Source organism: Somniosus microcephalus, chromosome 4 (assembly GCF_052327205.1).
Source record: "Somniosus microcephalus isolate GS21.2 chromosome 4, FLI_Smic_1.0, whole genome shotgun sequence".
In the NCBI taxonomy this organism is placed as follows: Eukaryota; Metazoa; Chordata; class Chondrichthyes; order Squaliformes; family Somniosidae; genus Somniosus; species Somniosus microcephalus.
The window spans coordinates 315,651,343-315,675,882 of NC_140990.1; the positions used below are offsets into that span (position 1 = coordinate 315,651,343).

At 48.4% G+C, this 24,540-nt stretch overlaps 1 protein-coding gene across 5 annotated transcripts in view; it reads left to right on the top strand.

Annotated features, from left to right (window-relative positions):
• dnpep (aspartyl aminopeptidase) overlaps positions 1–24,540 on the top strand; it is a 120,074-nt gene that overhangs the window by 68,832 nt on the left and 26,702 nt on the right. For 4 of the 5 annotated variants that reach the window (XM_085986773.1, XM_085986769.1, XM_085986771.1 and 1 more), the window contains exons 3-10: positions 610–698; positions 3,109–3,222; positions 7,345–7,470; positions 7,970–8,094; positions 13,399–13,483; positions 15,158–15,265; positions 19,697–19,774; positions 21,345–21,428. In XM_085986773.1, coding sequence (XP_085842899.1) covers positions 610–698; positions 3,109–3,222; positions 7,345–7,470; positions 7,970–8,094; positions 13,399–13,483; positions 15,158–15,265; positions 19,697–19,774; positions 21,345–21,428 — 809 coding nt within the window. Of the gene's footprint in view, positions 1–609; positions 784–3,108; positions 3,223–7,344; positions 7,471–7,969; positions 8,095–13,398; positions 13,484–15,157; positions 15,266–19,696; positions 19,775–21,344; positions 21,429–24,540 lie in introns of those variants that run through there. The other variant, XM_085986774.1, reaches the window with a different exon arrangement.

Below are 24,540 nucleotides of genomic sequence, written 5' to 3' on the forward strand. Positions count from 1 at the left end.
TAACCGAGTGAACCTTCTTTGTACTGACTCGAGAGCAAGTATGTCCTTTCTTAAGTATGGACACCAAAACTGTACGCAGTATTCCAGGTGCGACCTCACCAATACCTTGTACAACTGAAGCAATACCTCCCTATTTTTATATTCTATCCCCCTAGCGATGAAAGCCAACATTCCATTGGCCTTCTTAATCACTTGCTGCAGCTGCATACTAACCTTTTGAGTTTCGTGCACCAGGACCCCCAGATCCCTTTGTACTTCAGTACTTTACAGTTTCTTGCCATTAAGATAATAACTTGCTCTACGATTTTTCCTGCCAAAGTGCATAACCTCACACTTTCCAGTATCTGTGTAATCTCCTCCAGCCGCGCAAACTCCCGAGATCTCTGCGCTCTTCTAATTCTGGCCTCTTGAGCATCCCCAATTTTCTTCACCCTACCGTCGGCGGCCGCGCCTTCAGCTGCCTGGGCCCTAAGCTCTGGAATTCCCTCCATAAACCTCTCCGCCTCTCTCTCCTTTAAGACGCTCCTTAAAACCTACCTCTTTGACCAAGCTTTTGGTGAGTAATCTGTTTGCTGACTGACTCTGGACTTCATGTCTTTGTTCTTGCAGTTGTTGAAGAGTGTAAGCGGCGACTCCGATCATCCGGCTTCAAGGAACTCAAGGAGACTGACCATTGGGACCTGAAGCCTGCCAGCAAGGTGAGGAGCAGGGATGGGAAGCACAGGGTCTGAAGCATGGATAAGACAGTCACTTGCCTCAGAAGTTTTCATTATAAGTAATGAGGTACCCATCCTTTACTTGCAGCTTGGTGGGCACAGCGCTTTCAGAATTAGATGTAAAAGTAAAGCTATTGCATAGCAATATATAGAAGTTATAACACAGAAACGGGCCATTCGGCCCAGCCAGTCGGCGTAGGCGTTTACCCGCCACCTGAACCTGTAATGTTGATTCATAAATCATTCCTCCCGTCCCTCCTTCCTTGACAGTGCGGACTTCCTCGTTGACGTGCAGTTCCGCAAGCCGAGGGCTCCCTCCAGTACCTTGTCCAAGTGGCCATTTCTCCTCCGTGAGCCCAGGCACAGTTACTCTTAAGGCTATTCGGCTGTGGAGGGCATCGACACTGATCCTGATCCTGTCTTTGCTCGGCATCCACACCTACACATGGGGGCGAAGTGAATAAAGGGATACGAGGCGGGGGGCGGCATGGTGGGAAGAGGTCATTAGAGTGGGAAAAGACTCGTGCAGAGTATAAACGCCAGTATTAACCAGCTGGGCCGAATGGCCTGGTTCGTGTGCTGGAGATTCCATGTAATTCTACGTGTCTTTGATTTGGTATCTTACTGGTTTCTCCCAGGCGGTCAACTGCGGCAGCTTTTCCTTACTGTTCAAATTTATTGAGGCGCAGTGGAGGTTTGTTCTGAGCTAGAGTGACCTGCTCGTGAAATGTGTAGCATCAGCCAAAAATCCTGACATTGTAGAATCCTTCAGTTGTGTTGGACGTATCTGACTTGCCAAGTGTCCTCCGGATTTTTGATGATTATCAGTGGCATCCAAATCAGACCGCATGTTTGGAAGATAACTTTTTCGGAACAGGAAAGGGCCATTCAGCCCAACTAGTCGCATTCTTTTTTTTCTTAGATCTCAACCCCACCTACTTGTCTTCTCGCCATTTCCTCAACTCCTTCTCTCCCCAGAAACACAGCCAATTGTCACTTGAACCCGTTCATGCAGTTGAATTAAAAATACGAATTGGTGCACCATTGATGTTTGCTCACGAAGCACGTTGTCATTGAATTTACAACACACGCTAAAGACTCTTGATCAGTTAGGTGTCTAACAAGCATGAAATCCATCGCCATGTTTTGGGTCTCCAAACCACCCAGGCATTGTAAGCAGTGTAGATGGAAGCATAAAATTATAAAGCGATATTAATATATTAAGCGAATGGGCAAAACAGTGGCAAATGTCAGGCCATTCACTGAACCTAAAAAGGATAGAACAGGGTACTTTCTAAATGGTGAAAAACTAGAAACAGTAGAGGTCCAAAGAGACTTGGGGTTGGGGGGGTGGTGTCCAGGTACATAGATCATTGAAATGTCATGGATAAGGACAGAAAATAATCCAAAAGGCTAATGGAATGCTGGCCTTTATATCGAGAGGACTAGAATACAAGGGGTCGAAGGTATGCTGCAGCTGTACAAAGCCCTGGTTAGACCTCACCGGGAGTACTGTGAGCAGTTGGAAGGATATATTGACCTTGGAGGGAGTGCAGCGTAGGTTTACCAGAATGATACCTGGACTCCAAGGGTTAAGTTATGAGGAGAGATTACACAAATTAGGGTTGTGTTCCCTGGAATTTAGAATGTTAAGGGGTGATCTGATCCAAGTTTTCAAGATATTAAGGGGAACAGATAGGGTGGATAGAGAGAAACTATTTCCACTGGTTGGGGAATCTAGAACTAGGAGGCATAGTCTAACAATTGGAGCCAGGCCTTTCAGGAGTGAAGTTAGGAAACACTTGTACACACAAAGGGTGGTAGGAGTTTGGAACTCTCTTCCGCAAACGCCTTGCTTGATTGATAGATTTTTGTTAACCAAAGGTGTTAAAGGATATGGAGTAAAGGAGGGTATTTGGAGTTGGGTCACAGATTAGCCATGATCTCATGGAATGGAGGAACAGGCTCGAGGGGCTAAATGGCCTCCTCCTGTTCCTATGTTCCTGCTGAGAAATCCCGATAAGTCGAGTTTCCGTCTGCCTGGTGGGGAGTGCACTTTCTCTCTCTCTCTCTCTCTCTCTCTCTCTCTCTAAGGACCACTGCAGTCCATCTAGCCAGTCCCATACTGTACTCCTCTCTCACCTGAAAAGCCTCTTGTGGCCCCTAAAAAATCCAGCACTCTCTTGAATTTGGAGACACTATTCATCATCATTGGGCAGCCTTTTCCACTTATTCTGTATCCCCTGTGTGAAGTAATTACATCTAACTGTGGTCACCTTCCCTCTTCTGAGCTTGAGTCCGAGTCCCCTAGATATTTTGCAGATTATTAAAGAAATGTGTGTCAAACACAACCTGCTGATTGCTAACTAAATTGTGCGTCTGCTTTAAACAGTATTACATGACCAGGAACTACTCGACAATAATCGCCTTTGCAGTGGGAGCCAAGTACAAACCAGGGAATGGATTCAGCATGATTGGAGCCCACACGGACAGCCCCTGCCTACGGGTGAGTCTGGAATGCCAGCCAGCGTGGCTTTGGTTGTACAGGAAGGGTGCGTGAATATCCTAGGGACAGGAATTGAGTTGAGTACAATGTAAAAATCACAATGTGAATGTTTATCTCTTGGTCTGTGAAGTCGATTGATGCCAGACAGGAAGAGATTGCTGTTAGTGGTAAGCCTGACTAGGCAACGCCTCGCGGAAGGCCTTCTCCCCCAAAATGTCTGACAGATAATGGGGGAAGAGGCACATTGGAGCATGGACAGTGAGGTTCCACTGTCGGGAGGAGAGCTGCCAGTGCTCCAGGTTTGGGTTACTCGTCCACACAGACACTCCTAACAAACTGGCTTTACACGACTGGGGGTGGGGGGGGAAATGGGAATTGGATAAACACTTGAAGGGGAAAAAATTACATGGCTATGGGGAAAGAGCAGGATTAATTGGATAGTTCTTTCAAAGAGCCGGCATGGGCACGATGGGCTGAATGGTCTCCGTAAGACCATAAGAAGTAGGAGCAGGAGTAGGCTATTTGGGCCTTTGAGCCCATTCAATAAGATCATGGCTGATCTTTCTACCTCATCTCCACTTTCCCGCACTATCCCCATATCCATTGATTCCCTTAATATTCAAAAATCTATCGCTCTCTGTCTTGAATATACTCAATGACTGAGCCTCCACAGCCCCCGGGGGTAGAGAATTCCAAAGATTCACCATCCTGAGTGAAGAAACTTCTCCTCATCTCAGTCCTAAATGGCCGACCCCTTATTCTGAGACTGTGACCCCTGGTTCTAGACTCCCCAGCCAGGGGAAACATCCTCCCTGCATCTACCCTGTCAAGCCCTGTAAGAATGTATGTTTCAATGAGATCATCTCTCATTCTAAACTCTAGAGAATATAGGCCTAGTCTACTCAATCTGTCCTCATAGGAGAATCCCCCCATCCCAGGAACCAGTCTGGTGAACCTCCATTGCACTCCCTCTATGGCAAGTATATCCTTCCTTAGGTAAGGAGACCAGAACTGTACACAATACTCCAGGTGTGGTCTCACCAGGGCCCTATACAACTGCAGTAAGACATCTTTACTCTTATACTCAAATCCTCTTGTAATGAAGGCCAACATACCCTGTGCTGTATCATTCTATGAATGCCAGAAGCAATGGATTCCTTCGGTCTTTATCTGTTTTGAGAACTATCTTTCACCTTTGTTCCCTCTTTTCCTTTTCCACCCCACTCTGTCTCCTCTTTCTACATTTTCCTTTCTCTTCTCATTTTGTTGTATCTCTTTAGTTTTTTCTATATACCAAGGTGTGGGAACATCAATGATGGGAATGGAATATTTTTCCTCGCTTTTTGCCACCTGAGCCAGTGTCGAGCACTCCTAGGGCCGGTGTGATGAGGCCCAGTTACAGCGTAAAGTTCCCTGAAAGCTATTTGAGCGATGTGCATTAACCCCAGCCTCCGAGGAGTGCCGCCTACCATGCCATTGCAACTCCTCAACCAACATCACTAAAAGACAGATTACAACAAGAACAAATTGCATTTATACAGCGCCTTTAATGTAGTAAGACGTCCCAAGGTGCTTCACAGGAGCGTTATCAAACAAAATTTGACATCGAGCAACATGACATGATATTAGGACAGGTGACCAAAAGCTTGGTCAAAGAGGTAGGTTTTAAGGAGTGTCTTAAAGTAGTTTAGGGCCCAGGCAGCTGAAGGGACAGCCGCCAATGGTGGAGCGATGAAAATCGGGGATGCGCGAGAGGCCAGAGTTGGAGGAGCACAGAGATCTCAGAGTGTTGTAGGGCTGGAGGAGGTTACAGAGATAGGGAGGAGTGAGGCCATGGAGGGATATGAAAACATGGATGAGAATTATCTGGTCTTTATCTCATTGCTGTTTGTATGAGCTCGCTGTGCGCAAATTGGTTGCCGCGTTTCCTACATTACGACAGTGACTACACTTCAAAAAGTACTTCATTGGCTGTAAAGCGCTTTAAGGACATGTAAGGCGGTATATAAATGCAAGTCTTATTTTATTTCCCAAATTGCCCCAGGGTAATTTCGCATCGACTGCTAATTATCAGAGTGACCTTTCCATTCCACCAGTAGAAGTTTCCTTGGGATCTTTGGTAACACTCTTGGCTCTGAATCAGAAGGTTGTGTGTTCGAGCCCTACTCAAGGACTTGAGCGTAACATTGACTACACTTCAAAGTGAATTAATTGGATATGAAGTGCTTTGGATGTCCCGAGGACACGATAAGGCACACGATAAATGCAGTTTATTTTTATTTTTTCCACTGTCCTTCGAGACCGCTCCTAATTCCAGCATTGAGACTGCAGAGTAGTGTAGAAGAAAGAACTTGCATTGATATACAGGAAACTCTTGTTTAAACGGCACCTAAATATCCGGAATTCTCTATTAACCGGCAAAATTCTCACTTCGAAAACAACACCTCAATAACCGGAAATGTGTCCGAGTCCCTCGCGGTGGCCGAGTTAGTCAGTGGGGATAATTCTCCAAACTGCCACTACTTGGCTTCTTGGCGCTGTCGAAAGTCCGAACACCTCAATACCCCTGTAACAGGAGTCTGACTCTCCCACGCTGCCGGTAGTCTCTTCTGATCTGCCATTTTACAGGGGTACTGTGTGTCTCCCACGCTGCTGGTAGTCATTGCATTGTATTAACCTCAACTGGCAGTACTGTACTTAATCAAGCATCTTCCACCATCCATTTAACACAGCATTCTGTAGGTGAGTACCCAATTACTGTATACTGCACATTTCTTGATTTTTTAATTTTTCTTTGTTAAAAATCGCCTTGGTAGATAACCCTCTCCGTCATCCGGAATTTTTGATCCACCGGCAACACGTCGGTGCCGGATACCGAAGAGTTTCCTGTAGCTACTTTCACGATATCAGAATGTCCCTTTACAGACAATGAAGTACTTTTGAAATGTAGTCGCTGTGTCTGTAGCAGCAGCTGCCAATTTGCACACAGCAAGATCCCACAAACAGCATTGTGATAATGGCCAGTTCATCTGTTTTTTTAGCGATGTTGGTTTAGGGATAAATATTGGCTTGGACACCGGGGATAACTCCCCTTCTCTTCAAAATAGCGGCCATGGGATCTTTTACGTCCACCTGAGAGAGCAGGTGGGGGCCTCAGTTTAACGTCTCATGATTGACCACACTTAAGAACAAATTCATTGCATATGAAATGCTTTAGACGTCCCGAGGATGTGTTATGGCACAAGATACATACAATTTTTCTTTTTTTAATCGTTGTCTTTATAGGCAGCTCTTAAGTCCAGCGTTGAGATTACAGAGTAGTCTACGAACCAACTGCGGCACCCAGTCAATCAGCATTCATAATCCTTGCCCCACGGCAAACCGGTTGCCATCGCACCTTATTTGCGGCACAACGTGTGAAATTACTGACGAAAGGCAAAGCCGATGCCTGTTCTCCTTCTCTCCAAAACTAGCAGCCTGCTAATGAAACTTCATTCCCAGAAAATGCACATTTCGAAGTCACGAGTCCCCGCGATTGCAATAGAGAGATAAGCACACGGTCATTGAAAGGGGAATGCGGGTCACTGAATCGAACTTCTTCATCGAAGCACGTTGCATAGTATTTACAGCGCAAGTAACAGGCCATTCGGCTCAACTGGTCCATGCCAGTGTTTATGCTGCACACCAGCCTCCTCCCACCCCGTCACATATGCTTCTATTCCTTTCTCCCTCATGTGTTTATCTAGTTTCCCCCTTGAATGCACCTATACTATTTGCTGCAACCACTCCCTGTGGTAGCGAGTTCCACATTCTCAACACTCTGGGTAAAGAGGTTTCTCCTGGATTCCCTATGTTGCAAAGTTGTACTGATTGTGGCCACTCAGCGACGTACCAAACAGTACAACACTGTGCTCAGTGACTGCTTCGAGCAAAGCTGGCGGTGTTCCAGCAGGGATGCTTGTGCTCCCTTGGGTTATGGAGGGGAAAATTCAGGCTGGGTTCCAGCTCCTTGTGACTCCTGCGCGTGTGTCGGTCTGTCGGTCGAGGGATCGGGAGGGTGGTGCTCCACACTTTGAGTGCTGAGCTGGCACTGACGGCTGTTGAATTTGTTTCTGTTACCAGGTGAAGCTCAGGTCAAAGAAGACACAGGTGGGCTACCTGCAGGTCGGGGTGGAATGTTACGGCGGCGGAATCTGGAACACCTGGTTTGACCGCGACCTCACAATAGCCGGCAGGGTTTTGGTGAAGGTAAGTTGGGTTCATTGGCTCCCGGTCCGGCGACGCCTCAGTTTTAAAATTCTCATCCTTGTTTTCAAATCCCTCCTATAACCTCTTCCAGCCCTACAACCCTCCGAGATGTCTGCGCTCCTCCAATTCGGGCCTCTTGTGCTTCCCTGATCTGCGCCATTGGCGGCCGTGCCTTCAGCTTCCTAGGCCCTGAGCTCTGGAATTCCCTCCCAAAACCTCTCCGCCTCTTCCTCCTTTAAGTCGCTCCTTAAAACCTCCCTCTTTGACCAATCTGTCCTAATATCTCCTTGTGACTCGGTGTCAAATTTTGTTTGATAATCGCTCCTGTGAATTGCCTTGGGACGTTTTACTACGTTAAAGGTGCTATATAAATGCAAGTTGTTGTTGTTCCAGCTCCTTCTCCATCTCCAGTGCACGCAGTGCCATGTCAGTCTGGTGCGTGCGATATAACGCGGTGATTTTTACTTGCTTCAGACCTCTGCTTCTCTTCTGTTTCTAGAACGGCGACAAAGTAGAACAACGCCTGATCAACGTGGGCCACCCAGTCCTTCGCATCCCTCACCTGGCCATCCACCTGCAGAGAGAGATGAACGACAACTTTGGACCCAACAGGGAGACTCACCTGTACGCTGGCACGGTTGGCAGCCTTTGTAATGCGGCTGAGAAACTCACCCTCCCACTTGGCTCAGCTGGCGTTGGAGAACGCTCGCTTCTGGCCACGGGTTCAAGTCCCACCTCGGGCAACTTGAGCGCGTAATCTAGGCTGACGCTTTGCTGCAGCACTGAGGGGCAATGTCTCCTCTAAGCTGCGATTTGTTCTGCGTGGTCTGTTTCTTTTAATGCGCCGTCCCTTTATAAATTTCTGCGCAATGTAAAAGCCTGCAGGGGACCTTTGAGATTACCGGGTGCGCACCTTACATTGCCGAGGGGAGTGCTGCACTGTCAGAGTAGCGTTCCTCGGATCAGACTTTAAACCGAGGTTTTCTCTGCCTGTTTAGGTGGGCGATAAGAGAACCTATTCAAAGAATGAGCAGAGCCCTGGCCCGCCTTCATCCTTTGATCAACCCCAGCAGGAAAAGGCACTTTAACTACATGTACAATCATCTCATTGCTGTTTGTGAGATGTTGTTGGTGCAGAATTACTTTATATTTACAGGAAACTCTTTGGTATCCGGCACCTACGGGACCGGCGTGGTGCCGGTTGATTAAAAATTCTGGATAACGGAGAGGTATACCTACCAAGGTAAGGGAGCCCCGTTACACAGCATACCGGTTACACGGCCACAGATCCAGGAGTCCCTGTTACATGGCCACAGGTGCAGGAACCCCGGTTATACGGCCACTAATATACAGTAAAACTTACCTGAACCTACTCCTGAATTTTGCTGGTTAATAGAGATTTCTGGATATTTAGGTGCCGTTTAAACGAGAGTTTCCTGTACCTATATAACTCCAAAAGTAATTCTCTGGGTGTAGTGCTTCATTTCAGCAGGGCAAGTTGCTGTATAAGTGCAAGTATTTCTTTTGAAAGTTTTTCCATTTTCCAAGAGTTGGATTGTAGGTGGAAAAGGGAGTAGAAGGGTTTAGCTACATGGCTCAATTATACATAGGGCAGTGCATTTACCCATTAAACCGAGGCCCCATCTGCCCTCTCGGGTGGACGTAAACGATCCCACGGCCACTATTTCGAAGAAGAGCAGGGGGAGTTCTCCAATATTTATCCCTCAACCAACATCTCAAACAGATGAAACAAAAGCAAAATACTGCTAGAAACACTCAGCAGGTCAGGCAGCATTGGTGGTGAGACCAACAGACTGAGCGTTTCAGGTCGATGACCTTTCATCGGGATTCACTGGGTAAAAAAGTTTCTCCTGAATTCCCTATTGGATTTATTAGTTACATTTATGTCCCCTGGTCTCGCCCGGAAGGAGAAACATCTTCTCTGTGTCTACCCTATCAAACCCTTTCATAATCTTGACCTCCATGAGGTCTCCCCTCAACATTCTCTATTCTAGAGAAAAGAGCCCCAGCCTGTTCAGTCTTTCCTGCTGGGTATAACCTCTCGGTTCTGGTAAATCTTTTTTGCACCTTCTCCAGCGCCTCTATATCCTTTTTATAATATGAAGACCAGAACTGTTCACAGTAATCCCAAGGTTCTATACCAGTTTAACATAACTTCCCAACTGTCCGGCCTTTGGCCCTCCATTCACCACGACATTCCTGCAGCTACCGATCTGCTCAACCACACCCTCACCACCACCTTTGATGCCCTAGTCCCTACTAAAACAATTACACTCTCTCACCCTGATACGGCCCTCATCTTCGCTTCCTTAAGTGCAAGGGACGCAGACTTGAACAGATATGGCGGACAACTGGTTTAGCCATTCACCACCAGATCTGGCTGGACCACATAAAGCATTATCAGGTCCTGCTCTCGCCTGCCAAAATTCTGGAATGGAAAGATAAACACCAGCTTCTATTCTCCACTGCTAACCGTCTTCTGAAACCCCTCTCCCCTGTCTCCTCCACCCTCACCTCCGACAACAACTGTGAGGAGCTCATGGACTTCTTTGTCTCTAAGATTGAGACCATCCGTTCAGCTGCCACTTCCCTTCCTTCCTGCTAGCCTGCCGGGCCAAGCTTCCTCTAAGGCTCCCCCCTGCCCTAGCCCTGTACTCACATCTTTCTCCAGTTTCTCTCTGATCTCCCCTCATGACTTCTCCACGCTCATCTTGTCCATGAGAACCACTTCCTGCTCCCTCGACCCTATTCCCACCAAACTGCTGACCACCCAACTTCCTTTTCTGACTCCCATATTAGCTGACATTGTTAACGGTTCTCTCCTCAGGTACTGTCCCCCTCTCCTTCAAATCTGCCGTCATCACCCCTCTCAAAAAACCAACCCTTGACTCCTCCATGCTTGCAAACTACTGCCCATCTCCAACCTCCTTTTCCTCTCCAAAGTCCTTGAACGGGTTGTCGCCTCCCAAATCCGTGCCCATCTTTCCCTCAACTCCATGTTTGAATCCCTCCAATCAGGTTTCCGCTCCTGCCACAGTACCGAAACGGCTCTCATCAAAGTCACAAATCCTTTGTGACTGTGACAAAGGTAAATTATCCCTCCTCGTCCTTCTTGACTTGTCTGCAGCCTTTGACACGGTTGACCACTCCATCCTTCTCCAACGCCTCTCCACTGTTGTCCAGCTGGGTGGGACTGCACTCGCCTGGTTCCATTCTTATCTATCTAATTGTAGCCAGAGAATCACCTGCAATGGCTTCTCTTCCCACTCCTGCATCGTTACCGCTGGTGTCCCCCAAGGATCTATGTTTGGCCCCCTCCTACTTCTCATCTACATGTTGCCCCTTGGCGACATCATCCGAAAAAACAGTCTCAGATTCCACATGTACGCTGATGACACCCAGCTCGACCTCACCACCACTTCTCTCTACCCCTCCACAGTCTCTAAATTGTCAGACTGCTTGTCCGACATCCAGTTCTGGATGAGCAGAAATTTTCTCCAATTAAATATTGGGACGACCGAAGCCATTGTTTTCGGTCCCTGCCACAAACTCCGTTCCCTAGCCACTGCCTCCATCGCTCTCCCTAACATCTGTCTGAGGCTGAACCACACTGTTCACAACCTTGGTGTCATATTTGACCCTGAAATTAGCTTCCGACCACATATCCGCGGCATAACTAAGACCGCCTACTTCCACCTCCGTAACATCGCCCGTCTCTGCCCTTGCCTCAGCTCATCCGCTGCTGAAACCCTCATCCATGCCTTTGTTACCTCTTGACTTGACTATTCCAAAGCACTCTTGGCTGGCCTCCCACATTCCACCCTACGTAAACTTGAGGTCATCCAAAACTCGGCTGCCCGTGTCCTAACTCGCACCAAGTCCTGTTCACCCCTGTGCTCGCTGACCTACACTGGCTCCCGGTTAAGCAATGCCTCGATTTCAAAATTCTCATCCTTGTTTTCAAATCCCTCCATGGCCTCGCCCCTGTAATCTCCAGCCCCACAACCCCACGGGATATCTGCGCTCCTCTAATTCTGCCCTCTTGAGCATCCCTGATTATAATCGCTCAACCATTGGCGGCCGTGCCTTCTGTTGCCTCGGCCCTAAGCTCTGGAATTCCCTCCCTAAACCTCTCCGCCTCGCTACCTCTCTTTCCTTCTTTAATACTCTCCTTAAAACCTACCTCTTTGACCAAGCTTTTGGTCACCTGCCCTAATATCTCCTTACGTGGCTCGGTGTCAAATTTTTTGTCTTATAACACTCCTGTGAAGCACCTTGGTTTTACTACGTTAAAGGTGCTAGATAAATGCAAGTTGTTGTTGTTGCTTTTCAGTCCTATCCCTCTAGAAATGAACCCTGTGCTTGGTCTGCTTTTTTTTAAATGACCTTATTAACCTGCGTTGCTACTTGTTGTGGTCTGTGTATCTGTACTCCAAGATCCCTCTCTTCCTGTATCCCATTTAGACATTTATTGGCCCGTATTTTCCAATCGCAGGCCTCCCGCGGGCGGAGGCCTGCGATCTGGAAAAATCTGCGCCCTTACTTGAGGGCTCCCGGGACGCACACGCTTCCGCTCCTGGGCCTCTCCAAACTTGAAGTGCGCAGGGCCCACGTATCCCAGAGGCGCATGTGGTTTGCAGCATCCCTGGGATCACGTGGGCCATGGGGAGCCAATCAAAGAAGGGAACCTCCCTTCATACACTTGACAGGAAGACCTGTCAAATATATGAATGGAAATCAATGAAAAAACATAGTAAAACTTTAAATAAATTTTAAAAAACATCACATTTTTAAAATTACTTGAAATTACAATAAATTAAGTATTTTAAACAAACATTTTATTTTTAGAAAAAAAATAATTAAAGTTTTTTACAGGGCTAAAAATAAACTTACTTTTTTTTAAAGTAGTTTTAAATGATAAATCAGTGGGGAAATTTTTTTAAAAACTTTTTTTCAACTCTTCACAGAATCACAGAAACCCCACAGTGCAGATAGAGGCCATTTCAGCCCATCGAGCCTGCACCGACACATATCCCACCCAATCCCCGTAACCCCTACACCTAACACATATCCCCATTTAATCCCCCTAACACTAAGGGTCAATTTATCATAGCCAATCAACCTAACCCGCACATCTTTGGACTGTGGGAGGAAACCGGAGCACCCGGAGGAAACCCACGCAAACACGGGGAGAATGTGCAAACTCCACACAGACACAGACAGTCGCCCGAGGCCGGATTCGAACCCGGGTCCCTGGCGCTGTGAGGCAACAGTGCTAACCACTATGCCACCGTGCTGCCCTGGTAAAAGCCGGCTTTTATCAGACGTAAGAATTGTAAGGGTTTTCTGCGGGCGGAGGGTCTCCAAAAAGCGGAACTCTCTGCCTGCAGAGGCCCTTCTCCCAGGCAGCCGGAGGATCTGTCAAGACCATTCTTGACAGATCGGACATGCCAGTTTCCAGCGCATGCGCAGTGCATGCCTGAAACCGGCATTTCCGATGTCCCTACGGGTGGGTGTACAGCGCGTACTCACCCGTAGGGATCGGAATATCGGGGCCATTATTTTCCAAGGAGCCTGTGGCCCAATGTTCCCTGTAAGCTGCTTGGCTGCGCAGCGCTCCCGGGGTCCCGCGCAGCCGGCTTTACGATAGAATATCTGCGCATGCGCGGTATTTTGAATGGGCCACGCAGCCCGAGAAAATTACAGGGGGCATAAATGCGGCCTCCTTATTCTTCCTACCAAAATGTATTACCTCGCACTTATCTATATTGAAGTTAATTTGCCAATTACACACCCAATCTGCAAGTTTATGTTTTATAATTTTTCTGAAATCACATTGATGTCTCTCTAATTCTTTTGTTGACTCGCTGCCTCAGCTAAGCGCTAACTGTGTGCGTATCTTTCAAGGGTTCCAATCATTGCCACAGCAGTGCAGGAGAAGCTCGAAATGGGAGTGAAATCAAGTGGAAACGCCTGCGATGCCACTCAGCTGGTAAAACAACCTGTCTGTTATTATTTCAAAAGCAAATTCATCCTTTGTGGACCAGTGTACCTGTATTGTGAAACGGATAGGTTTATTATTGAGACTCCCCCCCCCCCCCCGGGCGAACGGCCACGGCTATCATGCAGTGTGCAACACCGAGGCTTTTGAGAGTAGACAAGCACACGAGGTAACTCGAGAAGTAGTGTGGTTAGAGATGAGGAAAAAAACAAACTGCGAGTGCTGGAAATCTGAAATAGAAAATGCACAGCAGACCAAGCCTGTATCTTCGCCAAAAGTGGTTAGGACAGGTTTGAAGTCGATTTGTAGGAGGAGTGGAAGACTGAGGGAGGTAATGTTTTTGAAGTCTGGGGGGAGATTCAGTAGGAGACGTTGTGATGACGATTGACGTCATCTCGTGCAGCGGCAGAGAGTAGGAAGAGTGTCGGGCAGAGTATTGACCTGAGTGCCGAGGCCAGGAGGAGGAAGAGTGTTGAGGACTCTTTGTCCCTGCACTCAGCTCAATATTCTGTCCTAGGAAAGGCCAAGAGGAGGAAGAGGGTGTAGCACAGAGTATTCAGAGAAGCAAGAGAGGAATGATCAGAGGAGCCATATTGTTGATTAATTAAACGTTGGTGAGAGGGGTTGGAGCTGAGAGGAAGGTCAGCTGCCAGACAAGCTTTTATCTCCCTTCGATTGCTGCAATCTTTATGGAACTTTGTTGCTAGTATGGATGTCTGACTTCGCAAATAACTTTTCACGTCATTTGTCAGTCTCAAAATATAGAAAGGTTTGATTTGTTTTTTTTAAATGAACACAACAGAAAAACACATGGAAGTGTCGGTGTTCCGTATAATAAATTTACTTGCGGATCTGGAGGACCATATTGACAGGAACCCTTTCTGGCTTTGATTTAAGGCCACGTTCCGAAGGTGACAGATTGATTTAAAACAGCGATTCTTTCAACTGCTTCTCTCCGTCTGTCAACCTCCCATTTTAGAAGAGGGCCTAGTTGAGTTTCACTGTTGTTCAGAATCAAAGCAGAAAATGTTGAAAATACTCAGCAGGTCAGGCAGCATCTGTGGAGATAGTTAACGTTTCAGGTTGATGACCTTTCGTCAGAACTGTTGTGCAGATTGCTGCCCTGCTACTCCTGTGAGGTGGGTTCAAGTCTCGGCCAGACTGTTGGGATGGATCTCTCTCCCCCTTCCCCCAACTCCCCCTGCAGGTGTTTCTAAAATAAGTCTTGAAAACAGAAGTACAGGAAACTTTCGATTAACCGGCCCCTAAATAACCGAAACGCTCTATCCACTGGCAAAATTCAGGAGTCAGTTCAGGTAACTTTTTTTACTTTTAGTTACTTTTTTTTACTCCATTTGTTGCTGTGCAAGGGTGTAGCTGAAGCTGTTGCTAAGCTACAGAGACGCTTGCAACTTGTGCCGATTGTTTTGAAGCTGTTAAGCAACAGGGTTTGTTGCTTTATACGGAGCTCTGAGCTCCGTATCTTTTACTATAGCGTTCGGTTATCCGGAATTGTTAATGAACCGGCACCACGTCGGTCCCGTCCGTGCCGGATACCAGAAAGTTTCCTGTATGTTTTATTATCCTTTATGTTTCTCAAACCCTTGATTATTTTTTCCTCCCCCTGTTCTTACTGAATTCTTATCGGTTTGCTTTCATCCACAGTCCGAGAAACACCATCCTGTCCTGTTGAATCTGCTTTGCACGCAGTTGGGGGTGAATGTGGACAACATCATAGACTTCGAGCTGTGCCTGGCCGATACTCAGCCTGGGGTGAGTCCCTGTCCGTGAAGTGGGTCCATGCAATGTGACTATTGGGAAGCGCAGTTAGGATGGTCAGTTAGCCTCCGCAAGTGGTTCAGGTCGGTGGTTCACTGCCTGGGGTGGGACTGGGCCATTCAGACCAAGAAAAAAAGAAAGGCTTGCATTTCTATAGCGCCTTTCGTGACCTTGGGATGCCCCAAAGCGCTTTACAGCCAACAAAGTCCTTTTGAAGTGTAGTCGCTGTTGTAACGTAGGAAATGGGGCAGCCAATTTGCGCACAGCAAGCTCCCACAAACAGCAATGTGATAATGACCAGATAATCTGTTTCTGTGATGTTGATTGAGGGATAAATATCGGCCCAGGACACCCGGGATGAATTCCCCTGCTCCTCTTCAAAATAGTGCCATGGGATCTTTTACGTCCCCCTAGAGGGAGCAGACGGGGCCTCGGTTTAACGCCTCCTCTGAAAGACGGCACCTCCAACAGTGCAGTGTTCCCTCAGTACTACACTGGGAGTGTCGGCCTAGATTATGGGCTCAAGTCTCTGGAGTCCCTGGTTCCCGCCCTAGTGTGTTCTGCGTTAGCTGATCTCGCCCACGGCGCTAATAGTTGACTTCAAGTTAGGGAGGGGGGAAATCCGCCAGGGTTCCTGCTCTTGATTGCTGTGCGGCAACTTTTGGCTGTCGGCTGAGAAGGTGATCAGGCCTAGCTGTAATGTCACCTAAGTTTCAGGAGCCTTCTGGCACTCTAAGTCTATCCTCACGTGAGGCGGGGCCTCCTGGGTGGTACGGACATGGGGCGGCACCTCGTGGAGCTGTACCCCAGCAAGAGGCAGCACATTCAGGAGATGGGCCAAAGGAAAGGGGTCTGTTGATGCGCTGCAACTTTGCCAGACTGGATGAGAAATTAAAATTTTAAAAGGGCAGCGAGCGTATGAGAGAATGGGTGGCTATCATGCATGTGGCCAAATGGCCTACTCCTGCTCCTATCTTCTATGTTTCTATGTGTGCAGACCTGTAAGACTGCTTGTGTCTGTATGCAGGTTTGTGCCACTGTGTAGACAGGTCTGTCAGTGTGTGTCTGTGTGCAGGTCTGTGTCAGTGTGTGTGTCTCTGTACCAGTGTGTGTCTCTGTACCAGTGTGTGTCTGTATGCAGGTCTGTATCAGTGTGTGTCTGCACAGAGCGGGATTAAACGGAGTGGACTTGAACAGTGTTTTATTTGGGAATTTGGAAAGAGTGGGAATTTGGAGAAGAGGGGGAAGGAGTTGCTGCTTTTTGCCTCACTACTTGTAGTGCTTTGTGTTACCGGTAGATATTTAATTTCAGTACCTTTAACTTAATCTGGATCAAGTAAGTAGTCAAGAAACTACACTGTAAACTAAGTACCTAATTACAAATTTAATTACATTTAATTAAATAAAACAAGGTCATATAGGGACGGCAGTGCAGGCGGTGTGCCGCAACTGCAGCATGTGGGAGTTTGTGGATAGCATTGTGATCCCGGACAACCACGTCTGCAGTAAGTGCCTGCATCTTGAGGAACTTCAGCTCAGAGTTGTTGAGCTGGAGTCTGAGGTGCAGACATTGCGGGGCATCAGGTATGGGGAGAGTTACCTGGACACTTTGATCCAGGAGGCAGTCCCTTAGGTTAGTTAGTGGTACAGGTCTGGTTAGTGGTCAGGGACAGGAGGGTGTGACTGCAACTCAGGCAGGTAAGGGGACCCCAGGTACAGTGCTGGAGGAGCCTCAGCCTTTGCCCTTATCCAACAGGTATGAGGTTCTTGCTGCCTGTGTGGATGAGGGAAAAACCTGCAGGATGGATGAGCAAGCTCACTATGGCACCATGGTGCAGGAGACCATTCAAGTGGGGGGAGTGAAAGGGACTGTAGTTGTGGTAGGGGACAGATACTGTTCTCTGCAGCTGCGACCGAGAGTGGCTCAGGTAACAATCCAGAGATTATTACCTTTTGAGGTTCTGCTTTCTAATTTGGATCCTAGCTCCTCAACTCCCTCAGCAGAACCTCATTCCTAGTTCTACCTATGTCGTTGGTTCCTACGTGGACCACGACAACTGGATCCTCCCCCTCCCACTCCAGGTTCTTCTCCAGCCGCGAGGAGATGTCTTTAACCCTGGCACCGGGCAGGCAACACAACCTTCAGAACTCTCGGTCGCGGCTGCAGAGAACAGTATCTATCCCCCTGAGTATACTGTCCCCTACCACAACTACATTCCCTTTCACTCCCCCCACTTGAATGGCCTCCTGCACCATGGTCAGCTTGCTGATCCATCCTGCAGGCTTTTCCCTCATCCACACAAGAACCTCATGCCTGTTGGACAAGAGCAAAGGCTGAGGCTTCTCCAGCACTGCACCTGGGGTCACCTTACCTGCCTGAGTTGCAGTCACACCCTCCTGTCCCTGACCACTAACCAGACCGGTGTGACTCTCCCCATCCCTGGTGCCCCGCAATGTCTGCACCTCAGACTCCAGCTCAACAACTCTGAGCTGAAGTTCCTCAAGATGCAGGTACTTACTGCAGACGTGGTTGTCCGGGATCACAATGCTCTCCACAAACTCCCACATGCTGCAGTTGCAGCACACCACCTGCACTGCCGTCCCTATATGACCTTGATTTATTTAATTAAATTTGTAATTAGGTAACTTAGTTTACAGTGTCGTTTCTTGACTAATTTCTTGATCTAGATTAAGTTAAGGGTACTGAAAATAAATATCTACCGGTAACACAAAGCACTGTATCTAACCCGTGCTGTACCTGCCCTGGGAGTGTTTGATGGGACAGTGTAGAGAGAGCTTTACCCTGTATCTAACCCGTGCTGTACCTGCCCTGGGAGTGTTTGATGGGACAGTGTAGAGAGAGCTTTACCCTGTATCTAACCCGTGCTGTACCTGCCCTGGGAGTGTTTGATGGGACAGTGTAGAGGGAGCTTTACTCTGTATCTAACCCATGCTGTACCTGCCCTGGGAGTGTTTGATGGGACAGTGTAGAGGGAGCTTTACTCTGTATCTAACCTGTGCTGTACCTGCCCTGGGAGTGTTTGATGGGTCACACGATTCAAGAAGTGGAAAAACGTTCCGTTACCTAGTGCTAACATCCATTACCTTGACAAATTCAGAAGTTCACCAAAGTTACTTTGCTGTTTAAAGTGGCAGGTTACTGGGTGTTACTTTCCTGCAGATTGTGGATGTACCATGCGACAGTCGGAAGCAGGTAATTTCTTGCACTACCTCTGTCAGCCAGTGGCTCAGTTGGCAGCACTCTCATCTCTTGAGTCGGGAGGTTGTGGGTTCAAGTCCCACTCCAGAGACTTGAGCACATAATGTAGGCTGACACTTCAATGAAGTACTGGGGGAGTACTGCACTGTTGGAGGTGCCGTCTTTCAGTTAAGGCATTAAACCGAGGCCCCGTCTGCCCCCTCGGGTGGATGTAAAAGATCGCGCGGCCACTATTGGAAGAAGAGCAGGGGAGTCCTCCCCGGTATCCTGGCCAATATTTATCCCTCAACCAAACCTAAAAACCAGATTATTTGGTCACTTATCACATTGCTGTTTGTGGGAGCTTGCTGTGCACAAATTGGCTGCTGTGTTTCCCACATTACAACAGTGGCTACACTTCAAAAGTACTTCATTGGCTGTAAAGAGCTTTGTGACATCCTGAGGTCATAAAACGCGCTATATAAATGCAAATCTTTCTTTCTTACTCATAACTTGTTCCTAAACTCTGATGGGGAAATAGTGTTGAACAGATGTCGATTAGCTGGGGCAGTGGACTGGGAAATGGTATATGCCTTGAGGGTTTGTGTGTAAGCTGGAAAGGGGTCCAAGAAGGAAACATAGGCAAAATAGTGCGGATGCTGGAGATCTGAAATATAAACAGAAAATGCTGGAAATACTCAGCAGGCCAGGCAGCATCTGTGGAGAGAGAAACAGAGTTGATGTTTCAGGTCTGTTACCTTTCGAAAGGACCTGACATGTTAACCCGCGTTGATCTGTGTGTCTGGGGGGGGGGTGTGTGTGTCTGTCTGTCACTGTGTGCCTGTGCGTGCGCCTGTCTGTGTCTATGATGTGTGTATGCCTGCCTGTGTGTGTGTGTGTCTGTCTGTGTGTGATCTGTGTGTCTGTCTGTCACTGTGTGCCTGTGCGTGCGCCTGTCTGTCTCTGTCTGTGCCTGTGATGTGTGTGTGTGATATGCGTGTGTGTCTGTGTGTGTGTGATGTGAGCAACATTCCTTCCAAGCTGCACAGCCCAAGACCAGCTTTTCAAATGTGAATTTTCACGCCTGCGCAAAGCTTTGAAGGGACCGTGCACCCAAAAAAATGAGGGGGAACATTGGATGTGAGGACAGGGTCTTTGAGTTTGAAGGGGTTGGTGTTGCTGCTTTCATTGTGCTTCATCTGGTTCCCTGCTCTCCTCTTCTCTAGGCTTTGGGCGGCGCTTTCAAGGAATTTATATTTGCTCCGCGATTGGATAACCTCCACAGCTGCTACTGTGCCCTGCAGGTAATGTGCCTGAACCGCCTTCAACTCAACGTGGCTTCTTTGGTTCTGCGAAAGTGTAGTGAGGAAAAAGGGACAGGATTCTGGGATTCCCACCCTAAACCTCTCTGCTCCTTTAAGTCGCTCCTTAAAATCAACTCTTTGACCAAGCTTTTGGTCACCTGTCTTAATATCTCCTGTGTGGCTCAGTGTCAATTTTTGTTTGACAACGCTCCTGTGAAGCTCTTTGGGAAATGTTACTGTGCTGAAGCTGCACTCTAAATGCAAGTTGTTGTTGTGCTGTAAGGTTGAAAATGTTACTTAAATTCACTATTTTCAAGAAAGAAACCCATGTGACTCCTGCAGGTCCTTTCCACCTGTTACAGAATCACAGAATTTCACAGCACAGAAGGAGGCCATTTGGCCCATCATGCCTGTGCCGGCTCTTTGAAAGAGCTCTCCAATTAGTCCCACTCTACAGCCCTGACTAGTAATCCACTTGCCATTTGAAAGATCCTCTGGAATGTGATTCCACCACCCTTTGCAGATCTTAACAACCCTCCTCAATTCTCCTCTAGTTCTTTTGCCAGTTATTTTAATTCTGTGGACTTTGGTTACTGACCCACGAGGCAGAGGAAAGAGTTTCTCCCTACTTGCTCTATCAAAGCCCCATGTAATTTTGAATACCTCTGTTAGATTATGCTGCCTCTCCATGTTGTTCCTCCCAAAGTGCATCACTTTGCACTTATCCACATTAAATTGCATCTGCCATGTGTCTGTGCATTTCACCAGTCTGCCTATGTCCTCCTGAAGTCTGCTACTATCCTGCTCGTTATTTACTATGTTACGAAGTTTTGTATCATAACATAACTGCGAACTTTGAAATTGTACTCCCTATACCCAAGTCCAGGTCATTTTATATATAACAAGAAACCAACGATCCTAATACCGAACCCTGGTGGACCCCACTGCATACTTACCTCCAGTCAGAAAAACATCCGTTCACCACTACTCTCTGCCTCCTATCCCTTAGCCCATTACGTACCCAAGTTACTAACGTCCCTTTAATACCATGTGCATCTATTTTCTGAATAAGTCTGTTATGTGGTACTTTTTCCAAATGCCTTTTGATAGTCCATATACACAGCATCCACTTCATCAACCCTCTTTGTTACTTCGTCAAAGAACTCAAATCAGGTTAGTCAGACACAATTTGCTATTAACAAATCTGTGCTGACTGTCCCTTATTAATCCATGCTTCTCCAAGTGAGAATTAATTTTGTCCTTGATAATGATCTCTTGTAGTTTTCCCACCACTGACGTTCGACTGACTCAATCCCCTGTTTTTCTCCGGTACCAGCCGTGGCTCAGTGGGTACCACTCTCGCCTCTGAGTCAGAAGGTCGTGGGCTCAAGTGCTGCCACTGAGCCACGGCTGACACAGAAGGAGCGTGAGTAAAAGGAGCGGGGCGCCAACCCACGACCTTCAGACCCAAAACGGGCGAGTGCTACCCACTGAGCCAAACTGACACACGACCTGTCCACTTTGTGTTTTAATGCCTCAACAGCAAGACCCCTTTCTGTATTCTCTGCAGGGTCTGATAGAATCATCTGAGGAGGAAGGGACGCTGGCAGAAGACGGCAATATCCGAGTGGTTACGCTGTTTGACAATGAAGAGGTAAGAAGATTTGATAGGGTAGATGTAGAGAAGATGTTTCCACTTGCGGACGAGACCAGAACTCGGGGTGGGGGCCTTAAATATAAGCTAGTCGCTAATAAATCCAATAAGGAATTCAGGAGAAGCTTCTTTACCCAGAGAGTGGTGAGAATGTGGAACTCGCTACCACAGGGAGTAGTTGAGGAGAATAGCATTGATGCATTTAAGGGGAAGCTAGATAAGCATATGAGGGATAAAGGAATAGAAAGCTTCTTCGGCAGCACCTCCCAAACCCACGACTTCCACCACCTAGAAGGACAAGGGCAGCAGGCGCATGGGAACACCTCCACCTCCAAGTTCCCCTCCAAGTCACACACCATCCTGACTTGGAAATATATCGGCCGTTTCTTCATCGTCACTGGGTCAAAATCCTGGAACTCCCTAACAGCACTGTGGGAGTACCTTCACCACACGGACTGCAGCGGTTCAAGAAGGCGGCTCACCACCACCTTCTCGAGGACAATTAGGGATGGGCAATAAATGCCGGCCTTGCCAGGAACGTCCACATCCCATGAATGAATAATAAAAAAAGATATGTTAATTGGGTGAGATGAAGAGGGGTGTGAGGAGGCTCGTGTGGAGCATAAACACTGGCATGGACTTGTTGGGCTGAACGGCCCATTTCTGTGCTGTAAATACTTTGTAAGATGGATGGATGTCAAAGGCCCACAGAAATTGCTTGTGCTAAATCGCGTTCAGCACAAGCAACCTACGGCGCTTCAGTTGGTTGTCGACAGGAGTGACGTCTCGGATTATAATTTATGGCGTTGGGTTGCGTGTGGCTCAGTACAATAAATAACTGCGACCTCGTTCTGACAGGCGAATCCTGAGGTGGTTGCAGGCTCTCTCTCGCTCCTTTTCTCTTCTGCAGCCTCAGTGCACTGTCGCACCTGGCTCAGTGAAGGACACGGCGCCCCTTCCCTCTTGTCTATGGCGAACTGCTCCAAGGATTCCACCTCGACCTCGCAGCTCTTTAGATTTCTGTTTAATGTAAATAAGAACAACGCTCGAACTGCCTTCCGTTTGTACAATGTCACAATGGTGGTGGTGGGGGCTTTTACAGGAAACTCTCGATTTACCGGCACCCAAACAACCGGAAATCTCGGTTAACCGGCAAAATTCAGGAGTAGGTTCAGTTAAGGTTTTCTTCATATTAGTGGCCGTTTCTTGGCTCTGTAATCGGGGGTTCCTGCACTTGTTGCTAAGCAACAGGGACGCTTGGTCTGTGGTCGGGCTTCTTGCAGCTGTTGCTAAGCAACAGGGAAGCCTGGATTTGTTGCTGTGTACGTCGCTCTCGTACCTTTTAACTATACCTCTCTGTAATCCGGACTTTTTGATAAACCGGCACCACGCCGGTCCCGTCGGTGCCGGATAAAAAAGAGTTTCCTGTACATTACAAGAGGTGCAACTGAAGCCTGGTGCCCCATTCTCCCTCCCAACGGCTGCCCCTCCGTAGATCTGGGTCTGTGAATCTGCCATTGGGTTAAAGCCTCAGTATAAAGAACCACCTCCGTAAATGGGCCCTGAGTGGTGTCAGCAGTGGCTCAGTGGGCAGCGCTCTCGCCTCTGAGTCAGAAGGTTGTGGGTTCAAGTCCCACTCCAGAGACTTGAGCACATAATCCAGACTGACATGCCCAGGGCAGTACTGCGGGAGCGCTGCACTGTCTGAGGTGCCGTCTTTCCGATGAGACGTTAAACCAAGGTACCGTCTGCCCCCTCGGGTGGACGTAAAAGATCTCTCGGCACTATTTCGAAGAAGAGCAAGGGACTTCTCCCCGGTGTCCTGGGCCAATCACTAAAACAAATGATCTGTTCATGATCACATCACATCGCCTGTGCCGAGTAAAGAAAGAACTTGCAATAATGTAGTACCTTTCACGATATCAGGACGTTCCAAAGCGCTTTACAACCAATGCAGTACTTTTTGAAGTGTAGTCACTGTCTTAATGTAGGAAACCCAGCCAATTTGCACACAGTAAGATCCCACAAACAGCAATGAAATAAATGCCCGGATCATCTGTTTTAATGATGTTGGTTAAGGGATAAACATTGGCCAGGACACCGGGCAGAACTCGCCCGTTCTTCTTTCAAATAGTGCTACGGGATCTTTTATGCAGCACTCCCTCAGTACTGCCCCTCTGACAGTGCGGCGCTCCCTCAGTACTGCCCCTCTGACAGTGCGGCGCTCCCTCAGTACTGCCCCTCCGACAGTGTGGCGCTCCCTCAGTACTGCCCCTCTGACAGTGCAGCTCTCCCTCAGTACTGCCCCTCCGACAGTGCGGCTCTCCCTCAGTACTGCCCCTCCGACAGTGCGGCGCTCCCTCAGTACTACCCCTCCGACAGTGCGGCGCTCCCTCAGTACTACCCCTCCGACAGTGCGGCGCTCCCTCAGTACTGCCCCTCCGACAGTGCGGCGCTCCCTCAGTACTGCCCCTCCGACAGTGCGGCGCTCCCTCAGTACTGCCCCTCCGACAGTGCAGCACTCCCTCAGTACTGCCCCTCCGACAGCTCAGTACTGCCCCTCCGACAGTGCGGCGCTCCCTCAGTACTGCCCCTCTGACAGTGCAGCGCTCCCTCAGTACTGCCCCTCCGACAGTGCGGCTCTTCCTCAGTACTGCCCCTCCGACAGTGCGGCGCTCCCTCAGTACTGCCCCTCCGACAGTGCGGCGCTCCCTCAGTACTGCCCCTTCGACAGTGCAGCGCTCCCTCAGTACTGCCCCTCCGACAGTGCAGCGATCCCTCAGTACTGCCCCTCCGACACTGCAGCTCCCTCAGTACTGCCCCTCCGACAGTGCAGCTCCCTCAGTACTGCCCCTCCTACAGTGCAGCACTCCCTCAGTACTGCCCCTCCGACAGTGCAGCACTCCCTCAGTACTGTCCCTCCGACAGTGCAGCACTCCCTCAGTACTGTCCCTCCGACAGTGCAGCACTCCCTCAGCACTGTCCCTCCGACAGTGCAGCACTCCCACAGTGCAGCTCCCTCAGTACTGCCCCTCCGACAGTGCAGCTCCCTCAGTACTGTCCCTCCGACAGTGCAGCACTCCCTCAGTACTGTCCCTCCGACAGTGCAGCA